The sequence below is a fragment of the Sinocyclocheilus anshuiensis genome, unplaced genomic scaffold, assembly GCF_001515605.1.
Source record: "Sinocyclocheilus anshuiensis isolate Anshui unplaced genomic scaffold, SAMN03320099.WGS_v1.1 scaffold779, whole genome shotgun sequence".
Classification (NCBI taxonomy): domain Eukaryota; kingdom Metazoa; phylum Chordata; class Actinopteri; order Cypriniformes; family Cyprinidae; genus Sinocyclocheilus; species Sinocyclocheilus anshuiensis.
This window is the reverse complement of record NW_015548244.1, coordinates 185,124-197,623: the sequence shown is the minus strand read 5'-3', so window position 1 is coordinate 197,623 and position 12,500 is coordinate 185,124. Positions and strand designations below refer to the sequence as shown.

Genomic DNA, 12,500 nt, shown 5'->3' with positions numbered 1-12,500 from the left:
TAATGAACCTTATTGTAAAGTGTTATCATATTTTTTATTTTCGATTTTTATTTTAGTTAGTTAATTTTATTATGTGCTTTTGTCATTTTCATTATTTTTTTATTGTTATAAAATATTTATATTTAGCTTTGATTTTTTTTGTGTTTTTTTTTACAATTTTAGTGTATCAAAATAACCTTTTTAACATTTCTGGTTCTAAGTTTGTAATCTAATATTTCTTTTTTATTTTATTTCAGCTATATTTCAATTTTTGTAACAACAATAACAACACTGCTAATAATTACTTCACAAGGAGAATATTCATTCTATTTTAAGCTTTTTTAAATTCAGTTATTTTGTGTAATATATTAAGTATTTTTTAACATTTATTCAATGTATTTACACATTTTATTTATGTATTACTTTTTATTATCGTGTTCATTTATTATTTATCTTTTTTTTCTAATGGTTTGATAAGATGCAATTAACTGCGGGCAGGTTAATGAAAAATAAAAACAGGAAATAAACAAAATGGCATTAAAGTTGTGGCTTTTCCATCAGTACATCAAGTGGCGGAGAAGATTGAGGCTTTGGGTCAGTTTGTTATGAAGACCAGACGAACCCTGAAAGGCCATGGAAATAAAGTCCTGTGTTTGGACTGGTGTAAAGACAAGAGGAGAATCGTCAGCTCATCTCAGGTCAGTCTATAAATCACATATCGATCCCTGTCATTTCCTTTCACAGTGACACAGTTTTGCAAATGATGCAAAAAATGCAGTAATTGTATCAATAATTATTGAATTTTCTTCTGTATTTTAGGATGGAAAGGTGATTGTATGGGATGCGTTTACAACAAATAAGGTAAAATGAACCTGACACTTTAAAAAAGTGAGATTTCTATGATTTCAAAGACCATATCATATACTTTTTTTTTTTTTCCCCAAAGTTTACCTATAACATTAGTCACTAATTATGTTATATAATTATGTACAGTATGCTTTTGACTAATGTTGATGTAAAATGTAGCTTAATTTGTTATTTAACTTCTGCTTTTTAGTATAATTGAGATACTATTATAGATACTGTTATAGTTTACTAATGTTTTGAATTAATTATTATTTTTTCATTTTATTTTATTTTTAGAAATAAAGTTGTGTGTTTTTGTAATTTGTCTTAGTTTTTTTTTTAAAGTCTACATATTTTTATTCATTTTTATATAGTTTTTGTTATTTTAGTACATCAAGGTAAACTAAATGAAAATGAGAAATTTTGCTTTAGCTGAAATAAAATATATTTATTTATTTATTTTTTGTCTCAGTTACCATTCATTTCATTTTTAAGTAACAGAATTTTTATTTTTATGGTTTTGTATTTTAGCTATAATAACGGCGCTTTTAATATATTTTAATATATTAAATGTCCTGACAGGAGCATGCGGTGACTATGCCCTGTACGTGGGTCATGGCCTGTGCTTACGCCCCCTCTGGATGTGCAGTGGCTTGTGGGTAAGTCTCTGGGCTCTCCGGCTCCTTTCTAAGGCCCCGTCCACATGGAGACGCGTTTAGCTGTATACGCATAAATTTTGTATCGTATAGGCGTTTCGTCCACACAGATCCACGTAACAGCAACAGAAACATGAACAAACACTGAACGATTGTCTTTTTATTAACTAACATTAACACAGATTAATACATGTATTGTTCCATGTTCGTTTGTATACCGCGCGCAAGGTTTATGTGCATAGTCCAAGTCGTCTTCTCCATTTTTAGTGCATCTCTGTGGCAGAATTACAGCGCCATATGCTGGTCTGGCATGTATACTACATCGTTTTGTGTCGGTTTCGTGGTTTCGTGTGGACGCAGATATTTCTTGAGACGAGGGGAAAAAAAGAGATTGGATAGGGAAAGCTCTGGCTTCGTGTGGACGTAGCCTAAATCTTTCAATCTTTCTAAGCATTATATCACTCTCTTTGAGCAATAAACATCTGGCTTAACCAATTGCAAAAATCTGGGGCGGGACTTCAAGCTTTTCCAACCTGTGTAAAGGCTAGAAAGCTTTAGGAGTTTTTAGGAAACAATATTTTGTTTTGCATTTCCATTTAGTGCCGCAGATGTCACACACGTTAAACTTTAATTACAAGTTTAGTAAATACAAAATATCCTTGCTGGGAGATAATATTAGTGGAGAATTGCTTGCTAACTTCATTTTTTGTTCACTTGATTTATTTTATTAAAGGTGATGTATCTTAATTTTTTTTAATGCACTAAAGCATAAAATACCATAATATACATGCTAAAATCACATACTTGTTTCACAGAAGAACAATGCTACAGCCGGTGATTCTAAATCAACTCATTAACTTGCAATGAACAGCTCGTCAACTTTCCATTGTCAGTTGCGCTCATTCCTGTTGCATGTCCTCAATCTGGCAACCCGCGTGAGCATCCCGTCTGGGGAGGAGGGGCAGGAGAATTTGGACTGCAGTACCCATTAGCTGTCAATATTACATACTGCACCTTTAACTGACACATTGTTTTTTTGCAGTGGGTTGGACAATAAGTGCTCTGTGTACCCTCTATCCCTGGACAAGAATGAAAACCTCGCCGCCAAGAAGAAATCAGTGGCCATGCACACCAACTACCTGTCTGCATGCTGCTTTACTAACTCAGATATGCAGGTATGCTTGAATACGTGGTGAAATAATGAGACGGTGTCTTGCATTTGGCTGGATGTGGTGTGTTTTGTGTTTGCGGCAGATCCTGACGTCTAGCGGTGACGGCACGTGTGCTCTGTGGGATGTAGAGAGTGGTCAGATGCTGCAGAGCTTCCATGGACATGCGGCTGATGTGCTGTGTCTGGATCTGGCCCCCTCTGAGACCGGAAACACATTCGTGTCAGGGGTGGGAACTGAGCTGCTGATGCCAAACACAAACCTTCCCTTAACAAACCAATGTCACACATTACCTTACAGTCAACATGAGATCATAACTGACCCTATTTGCTTTCTTAAAGGGATAGTTCACACAAAAATAAAAATTTGCTGTTAATTTACTCACCCTCAGGCCATGCAAGATGTAGGTGACTTTGTTACTCCAGTAGAAGAGTAAAGAAGATTTTTAGCTGAAACCGTGGTCCTTGGTGATTCATAAAGTGCAAGTCAGCGGCTGGCCGTTTTTGAGATGAAAAAAAGCATATCAAGGAACATAAAATGACTGAGCACAATAGAGCTGTTAATATGCCTGTGCAGTGACCCGCATGTTCTCGCGTCTCTCAGGGCTGCGATAAGAAGTCTTGCGTTTGGGACATGCGCACGGGACAGTGCGTCCAGTCTTTTGAGACTCACGAGTCAGACATCAACAGTGTGCGGTAAGTGTCCTCAGGCCTCTTCTCCCTTCAGGTTTTGTCAAAGCCAAAAAAAAAAAAAACACAAAGCAGACTGAGTGACATTTAAGGCCTTTACAGCACTGGTCAATATTTATAGTCTGTGTAAACACTCCGAATGTCACGAGAGAGCGTACAGGCACGGAAGAGTGCTAATATGGTCATCGACTGATCTGACTTGTCTTAAAAGGGACTTTGGCAGCACCTTCAAGAAGTGTTTACTGAGTGAAGCGGTCACATGACTGCTCATGTTTTATTATCACTGCAGGTACTATCCCAGCGGAGATGCTTTCGCTTCAGGCTCAGATGACGCTACTGTGAGTCTTTTCCCTTCTTGCATTTTTTTTCATATGATACCTATCAAAAGTTTGGAAACATTATAATTTTTAAATGCTTTTAATGAAGTCTTATCTGCTGCATTTATTTGATCTGCACAATTTGAAAAAAGCCATTTTCTATTGTAATATATTTTAAAATGTCATTTATTCCAGCATCATTACTCCAGTCTTCAGTGTCACATGATCTATTATTATTATAATGCTCAATTATTATTGGTGCTCGTTTATTAATAATGGTTCTTATTATTATCAAATAAATAATTATAATAAATAATTTTTGCTGCTTAATATTTTGTGGAAGCATTTTTTTTCAGGATTCTATGATGAATAGAAAGAACTGCATTTATTTGAAATAGAATCTTTTGTGACATTATAAATGTTTGTCATTTTAACAAATCAATTTAATGCATATTTGCTGAATAAAAGCATTCATTTCTATTAAATACCGGTACAATGGTAGTATATAATGGTTTCTGCATAAATATGAAGCAGCACAACTGTTTTCAACATTGATGATAAAAACATTTCTTCAGCATATTAGAATGACTTCTGAAGAATCATGTGACACTGAAGACTGGAAGAATGATGCTGAAAATTCAGCTTTGATCACAGGAATAAATTACTTTTAAAAATATATTTACATAGAAAACAGCTGTTTTAAATTGAAAAAATATTTCACAGTATTACTGTTTTAACTGTATTTCTGAGCACATCAATGCAGCCTTGATGAGCAGAAGATACTTCATTAAAAACATGTAAACAGGTACTGTAGTTAAATAGTCAAAAAATGACTATTTGATCTTTATTTTCTGTTTTACAGTGTCGTCTCTATGACCTGAGGGCAGACAGAGAGGTGGCCATTTATTCTAAAGAGAGCATCATATTTGGAGCCTCTAGTGTGGATTTCTCCCTCAGTGGTAAGCACTGACACTGTTTGAAATATTAAGTAATATTTATTCATACTGTATACTCACTTAACCTATTGTATTTGCAAAATGTGCAGTGTATAACCATGGCACGGACAGGGTGCCTTAGCAATCGCATAGAAATGCCATGGCAACCACTAAGAATACTGTACCTTAGCAACCACTCTGAACACCTTAGCAATGCCCTAGGAACAGAACCATATCCCATAATGCAATGAGCACAACCTTCAGTTTCCTTCAATAATTTAGTCTCTCACTGAATCTTTAGAAACTAGAATGAAATTAATGTATAATTTGATATATTTTAATTGTATTTTTGTTTTATATACAATTCTGCTCAAAATTTTACATACAGTACACTTTGCAGTATCTGCAATATGTTAATTATTTTACCAAAATAAGAGGGATCATACAAAATACATGTTATTTTTTTTATTTTGTACAGACCTGAATAAGATATTTCACATAAAAGACATTTACATATAGTGCACAAGAGAAAATAATAGTTGAATTTATAAAAATGTCCCCCTTCAGAAGTTTACATATGCTTGATTATTAACAACTGGTTGATCCACAGCTGTTTTTTTTAGTTTTTTTTATTCATGAGTCCCCTGTTTGTCCTGAACAGTTAAACTGCCCGCTGTTCTTCAGAAAAATCCTTCAGCTCTCGCAAATTCTTTGGTTTTTCAGCATCATTTGCATATTTGAACCCTTTCCAGCAGTGACTGTATGATTTTGAGATCCATCTTTTCACACTGGGGACAACTGAGGGACTCATACACAGCTATTGCAGAAGGTTCAAACGCTCGCTGATGCTCCAGAAGGAATCATGATGCATTAAGAGCCGGAAAACTTTTTGGGGGCCGGGGGGTGAAAACTTTTTGAATCTGAAGATCAGGCGAAATTGAACTTATTTTGTCTTCTGGGAAACATGTAAGTATCTTTATTTAGGCAAAAGAAGAAAAATGTACACATCTTCATACTGTTCAAAAGTTTTCACCCCCCGGCTCTTAATGCATCATGATTCCTTCTGGAGCATCAGTGAGCGTTTGAACCTTCTGCAATAGCTGTGTATGAGTCCCTCAGTTGTCCCCAGTGTGAAAAGATGGATCTCAAAATCATACAGTCACTGCTGGAAAGGGTTCAAATACACTTTGTATGATCCCTCTTGTTTTCCTAAAATAATTACAATTTTGCAGATACTTCAAAATGTATGTAAAATTTTGACCACAACTATATACAGTATATATATAAAAAAAAATTCTTTACCAGAATTACCAAGATTGATTTTCTATTTGAAGGAGTTTGTTGTTTATGCTATGCTAATATCTTTCGGCAGGGAGGCTGCTGTTTGGTGGCTACAATGACTACACCATCAATGTGTGGGACGTTTTAAAGGGCACCCGCGTGTCCATCTTGTTTGGACATGAGAACAGAGTTAGCACGCTCCGCGTTTCTCCGGACGGAACAGCGTTCTGCTCGGGATCCTGGGATCACACATTACGGGTCAGTGGACAAAAAGATCATAACACAATGCAAGTATATTAAGTGTTGTGATGAAAGCCTCACATTTGTTCTGTCTTTCTCCAGATCTGGGCCTGAATGTTGGCTGAACCTCCGCCTGCTTGTGACATCTGGCTCGATCAGATTTCTCTCCGCAGCTGGATTCAAGGATAAACCGCAGACTGTAATGATACAGAGGGACTGTAGTGCATCCAACTCTAATCAGCACATGGTATGCTTGGTATTATGGGATGGACTTGAATGGTGTCGATGGCTTCTGTTTCTATGACAACGACTGCCCGTCTATTATGGCATTCTAGTTTATGTGTATGAATGTGTTTGAGCTCATGATCCAAGAAATAATTTATCTGAAGCATTAAGCTAAAAATATAAATGTATTCCATGTTGTTTAGATCTGTGCATGAGGTTGAAGCACAGCAGAGACACTGATGTCTCGACTGACTGCTTGAGTTGTTGGGAATGAATGAAGGGAAAGATTGTTTAGCGGACTCTATTTCTGATATGCAAGCTAACAGATTTACTTATGCTCTCTTACTCGTTATGGACTCATTCTCTTTCAATTACTACGCCACTATAGTTGTTCTTTCTTACTGTAGCAAAGTGTATATACCATGATATCATATAGGTTGTCATATCGACACAGATATCCCTACACCTAAACCAAATAAATGGATTTTAAACGCTGAAATTTATGTGGTGTCTCTTTATTTCATGTTTCATGACGTTGCTTTTGTTGTTATTAGATCAGTTTTATTTAAGCAATTAAATTCATTACTTATTATTTTATTAACATGGAATGGTAAAATAACTGTTCAGTAAAGCATAATGGTTAAAGTGAGCTTTGTAGAGTTATTAAATAGACAGTTCATCCAAAAATGAAAAGTCCAAACCCCTCTTTTTTTGTTGGAACCAAAATCAGTTATTTCACTCATTCATTTTGAATTATTTAGTGTAAATAATTTATTTGGTACATTTACCAAATGTTATAAATGACTAATTAATTCTAAAAAACTGTATGTAGCTTTGTGAAAACAGCTTTAAAACTTAAAACACAAAAGTTGTTCTCAGATTTCTATTGTTTATAAAAACAATTATTTAATTTTGTTGTTTTTAAATAAATAAAATAAATACATTGTTACCCAAAACTATTAGACAGACATTTAGATAGATAGATACTATCTATGTAATAATACAACTATATTAATATTATAAAGACAACTAAACGTCTTTATAAAATTAAGTTTTATTATTATTGTTGATGTTGTTGTTTAGGTGAATAATTCCTGTAACTGTAAAACCGCTCGACTTTTATTATGAAAACAGCAGCGCACTTCCGGTAGGCGTCGAGAAAGTCTAGTCACGCTGGTTTGTGTTTTCATTCTGTGTGTTTTGACTGAAGTGTAGGTGTTGTACAGGTATTTGTCCTGCTGTAGTGCCCTCGTCTTTATGCAGGGTGTCGGCTGTGTCTCATAATCCTATAATAATCTGCTCGTCTGTGTTGTCGTGCTGAAATGAGTGATGTTGTGGAGAAAACTCTCACTGCTCTGCCGGGTTTATTTGATTCTCAAACTGGAGCTGCTAAAATCACCAACAGATTAAGACAACTCATCAATGCTGTAGTGCACTCATCTTGATGTATGGTCTCGGCTGTGTCTCATAATCTGCTCGTCTGTGTTGTCGTGCTGAAATGAGTGATGTTGTGGAGAAAACTCTCACTGCTCTGCCGGGTTTAGTTGATTCTCAAACTGGAGCTGCTAAAATCACCAACAGATTAAGACAACTCATCAAGAGCACCACATAACTGACCTCTAAACATGTAAGTTAATTATTCGTTTATTAATAAAATTACATCACAGAGACAGAAGCATAAATATAGACATTGACCGGTAAAGCAGTGACAATGGTTCCGCTTTCGGTGTGGAAATCAGTACTTTATTTAATCAGTACTATATTTCGAAAATATATAATTTCTAATTTCATGATTTCAGAATAATTGATTATACAGAATAGTTGTATTGTTTATTTTATAATTTTTGTATAAATAATAATAATGAAATAAATTGTAAATAAATTATATGTATAACAAAAAGATATTATTATGTATTATTTATATTATGCAAATTATAACAAAAATATAATAAAACATTGTATTTTATAAAAACTGTAACAAGTGAACAACAGCTAAAAGGACCATTTACAACATAAAAAAGAAGAAGACTTTTTTTTTTTAGTAAAATAAACCAATGTACACTATTAAGGTCCTAGAAACCACATATTAAATAAATAAAAATCTAATATTGAATAATAGTAAAGGTTATTTAATATTATTGTGTATAATTTACTTTTATATATAATTTGCTTTCTATCATTTTGACAATTAAATATATATAGTAATAATATAATGGTAAATAATAATTATAAATATTAAATAATAAAAAATATTAATAGCTATATAATAATATAACCTTACCGTTATCACGGTCACTCAGAAGCTGGTTATTTGACCTCAGTGTGTGTATTACAGAAGCAGATGAGAGAGATCATGGTGCGAGCCATGTACTGTGAGATGCTGGGCTACGACGCCTCCTTCACCTACATTCACGCCATCAAACTGGCCCAGCAGGGCGGTGTACTGGAGAAGAGAGTGGGTATGTTACCGCATTTCCAGTCCTCACCATATAAGTTCAATAACAGATGCACAGTACACTTTACACAGGGTCCACAATTTGTCTCAGTGATAATTGTACAAATTATGAATAAAATGTATTTTTTAATATAACAATATTTTATGTATAATACATTATTACAGAAATATTTGTATAAATATAGACATCATTTAGTCGCCCAGAGTAAGATTTAGTCGCATATGCGAGTGATTTACTCGCAATGTAGAGGGTTGCAACTGCAGTTTGATTGATATTACTTGAAATGCGCAATCAAAAAAACGTGATTTCTGAAAAAAAAAAAAAGTTATCAGTTTTTGCAAATGAACTCTTCATATATATATATATATATATATACTGTATATATAATTTTTTATATTTTATTATTAACTATGTGGAGATTCTTGTTAATTATGGACCCGGAATGTGTATGCTTTTAATCTTTATATCTCTTTTATCATCTAGGTTACCTTGCAGTGTCTCTTTTCCTTAATGAAGGCCATCAATTGTTGTTGTTGCTGGTAAACACAGTATTAAAAGTGAGCTTGGTTAGCTTATTACCTTTAATTGGACCTGTTACGTAAAATGTATGGCTGAACGTCTCATGCATGTGTGACAGGATCTTCAGAGCACTAACCTCATTGAAGCGTGCATGGCGTTGACTGTAGTAGCTCAGGTGTTTCCCAAAGACATGATACCTGCTGTGCTTCCTCTGGTGGAAGACAAGCTGTCGCATCCAAAGTAAGCCAGCGAGATTCACTCCTCCTCAATACACACAAGTTATTTCTTATTTCAACACTTGAAGATATCTAAAAGCCATATAAATAAGGCTTTCAGATATGATGTAAAATGGCTGATATGTGTTATTTTCTTATTATTTATATAATATTATAGTATTTAGTAATATTTTGAATTAGCTTTTATATTTTTAGCTTCTGTTTAAATTTTAGTTTTAGTAATTTTGTTGTGTGCTTTTGTCATTTTTATAATTTTTCTCTATATTTCTAAATAGCTTTTTGTTTTTATGTCAGTTTTAGTATTTTAATACGTAACGTTGCCAAGGCACGTAATATTTATTTTTTATTTTATTCAAGCAATATTTCGGTTAACAAATCTTAAATCTTAAAAAAAATCTTGAATCTTAAAAAATATGTAGTTTTAGTTAATAAATGTCTAATAAACACCATTTTTGTTTTATTTTTGCTTTGTTTAACAAGAATAACTAATCATCATTTACAAATTATTATTATTATTATTAATAATAATATTAATTACATTAACAAAACACTTTATATAAATATATATAATATATATTGTTTTAATATTAATTTAAGAAATACTAATTTAATTTACCCATGAACACCACTGTTTCCTGTTGAATGCATATTCATGCATTGAACCAGATTTAACAGAAGTCGCAGTATTAATGAACTAATAACCAGTTTTCCAGTTAAGAAAAGTGTAAATATGGGTAAAATTATTTGTATATTGGTCAATTTGATTCTCAGTCTAATAATAACTCATATGTGACCCTGGAGCACAAAAGCAGTCTCGAGTCGCTGGGGTATATTAGTAGCAATAGCCAAAAATACATTGTATGGGTCAAAATTATCGATTTTTCTTTTATGCCAAAAACCATTAGGATATTAAGTAAAGATCATGTTCCATGAAAATATTTTGTAAATTTCCTACCGTAAATGTATAATATATCAAAACTTAATTTTTGATTAGTAATATGCATTGCTAAGAACTTCATTTGGACAACTTTAAAGATGATTTTCTCAATATTTAGATTTTTTTGCACCCTCAGATTCCAGATTTTCAAATAGTTGTATCTCGACCAAATATTATCCAATCCTAACAAACCATACATCAATGGAAAGCTTATTTATTCAGCTTTCAGATGATGTCTAAATCTCAATTTTGAAAAATTGACACTTAAGACTGGTTCTGTTGTCCAGGGTCACATATTATTGTCTTTCTTTCCGGTCTAAGGGAGATCATTCGGAGGAAAGCCGTCCTGGCGTTGTATAAGTTTTATCTTATTGCTCCAAATCAAGTCCAGCACATTCATGGCAAGTTTCGAAAAGCTCTGTGTGACAAAGATCCGGGTGTCATGTCATCATCCTTACATATTTACCTACAGCTGATCACGGTCAGTCTTCAACATACAGTATGGGCTTTGAATGTCAGTATTGCCTGACCTTACCATCTAAAACCAACTGTATAAGTAAACATTAAACATGTTCTGATTGGTTGTGATTTTGTCCCATCATGCAGTAGGCAAGAAATGGCTAGTCGGTCACATCTGATGTCTTTCTCTTTATCAGGAGAGTCCAGACGGCTATAAGGACCTGACGGGTAGTTTCGTCACTATCCTGAAGCAGGTGCTGGGTGGCAAACTCCCGGTGGACTTTAACTACCGCAATGTTCCTGCGCCGTGGCTGCAGCTCCAGCTGCTCAGGATCCTCTCGCTGCTCGGGAAAGAGGACCAAAGGTACAGACGGGCCGCCATGCAAACACAAGCTGCGGGCCAATTTGTATGCTTACATTATGCACTAAAAATTGTAATGTAAATGTGTCTGTTGTTCATTTTTCAGCACCAGTGAGCTGATGTATGAAGTTCTGGATGAGTCTCTGCGCAGAGCGGAAATGAACCACAACATCACTTACGGTAAAATCAGCTTTTCTAATAGACCAAAAGACAATTTGTCAACAAACACATAATGTGTCTTTCGTGTTTCTATGTAGCTTTTGTTTATTTTTATATGTATTAAGTTTTTGTAATTTAGTACTTCTGGTTTAAACTTCTGGTATTTTAGGTAGTTGAAAAGTTCCAAATTTTCATTTAGGTTTACATTTTTCATCTAATACTTATATTATTATATTTCAGCTTTATTTCAGTTAATGAAAACAATCTTTAATAGTTTGTTTTAGCCTTAGTTAATGATAATAACCGATACCAGTTGTTTATAAGTGTTTGATAACCACTATACAAAACATTTTATTTCTGCCTTTTTATTTTTATTTTTATTAAAGTTTTAGTAATTTTGTACGTCAATTAAAAGTACTTTATTTTAGGTTGTTGCCAAGAAAAAAAAATTCTAATTTTTTGTTAAAGTTTACATTTTTAATTTAATACTTTTATTTTATTTCAGCTTTATTTCAATGAACAAAAACAATCTTTAACAGTTAGTGTCTTGTTACCAATACTAATTCTTTGTGTTTGATAACCACCATGCAGAACTTTAAAAAATAACTTTTTTTAATGCTTTTTATACAGCGCAGTAATCCAAGAATAACTAATAATTGTAAGTCATCTTTTCTAATTGACCAAACCATAATTTTTTCATCAAAATGAATTCAACTAACACATATGTATTTCAGTGGTTTTGCTTTTTTATATATTTTATATTACTGTGTGGCTTTTGTTTAATTTTACTAAAGTTTTAATAATTTAGTACTTCACCTTATTTTTCACTTCCACTTACTTACATCCACACACACACACACACACACGTATATATTTTTACATATATATATATATATATATATACAGTAGTCAACATTTGAAGTGGATCAAAAAAGTTAATCAAAGTTGTTCTAAGACAAGAACAGGAAATTGCTTTGGTTTTAGGACAACTTTGATGAAAGGTTTTGATCCACTTCAAATGTTGACTACTGTATAT

General features: G+C 33.3%; 1 protein-coding gene and 1 pseudogene across 1 annotated transcript in view; both read left to right on the top strand.

The window, feature by feature from the left end:
• Nucleotides 1–6,828, top strand: part of LOC107655147 (guanine nucleotide-binding protein subunit beta-5) — an 8,048-nt gene extending 1,220 nt beyond the window's left edge. The window contains exons 2-11 of the mRNA XM_016442566.1: nucleotides 541–677; nucleotides 799–840; nucleotides 1,408–1,484; nucleotides 2,524–2,656; nucleotides 2,736–2,879; nucleotides 3,254–3,345; nucleotides 3,629–3,677; nucleotides 4,519–4,615; nucleotides 5,964–6,130; nucleotides 6,215–6,828. Coding sequence (XP_016298052.1) covers nucleotides 541–677; nucleotides 799–840; nucleotides 1,408–1,484; nucleotides 2,524–2,656; nucleotides 2,736–2,879; nucleotides 3,254–3,345; nucleotides 3,629–3,677; nucleotides 4,519–4,615; nucleotides 5,964–6,130; nucleotides 6,215–6,226 — 950 coding nt within the window. The 3' untranslated portion in view covers nucleotides 6,227–6,828. The remainder of the gene's footprint in view (nucleotides 1–540; nucleotides 678–798; nucleotides 841–1,407; nucleotides 1,485–2,523; nucleotides 2,657–2,735; nucleotides 2,880–3,253; nucleotides 3,346–3,628; nucleotides 3,678–4,518; nucleotides 4,616–5,963; nucleotides 6,131–6,214) is intronic.
• Nucleotides 6,829–7,770: 942 nt separating this feature from the next.
• LOC107655146 (AP-4 complex subunit epsilon-1-like) overlaps nucleotides 7,771–12,500 on the top strand; it is a 15,878-nt pseudogene continuing 11,148 nt past the window's right edge.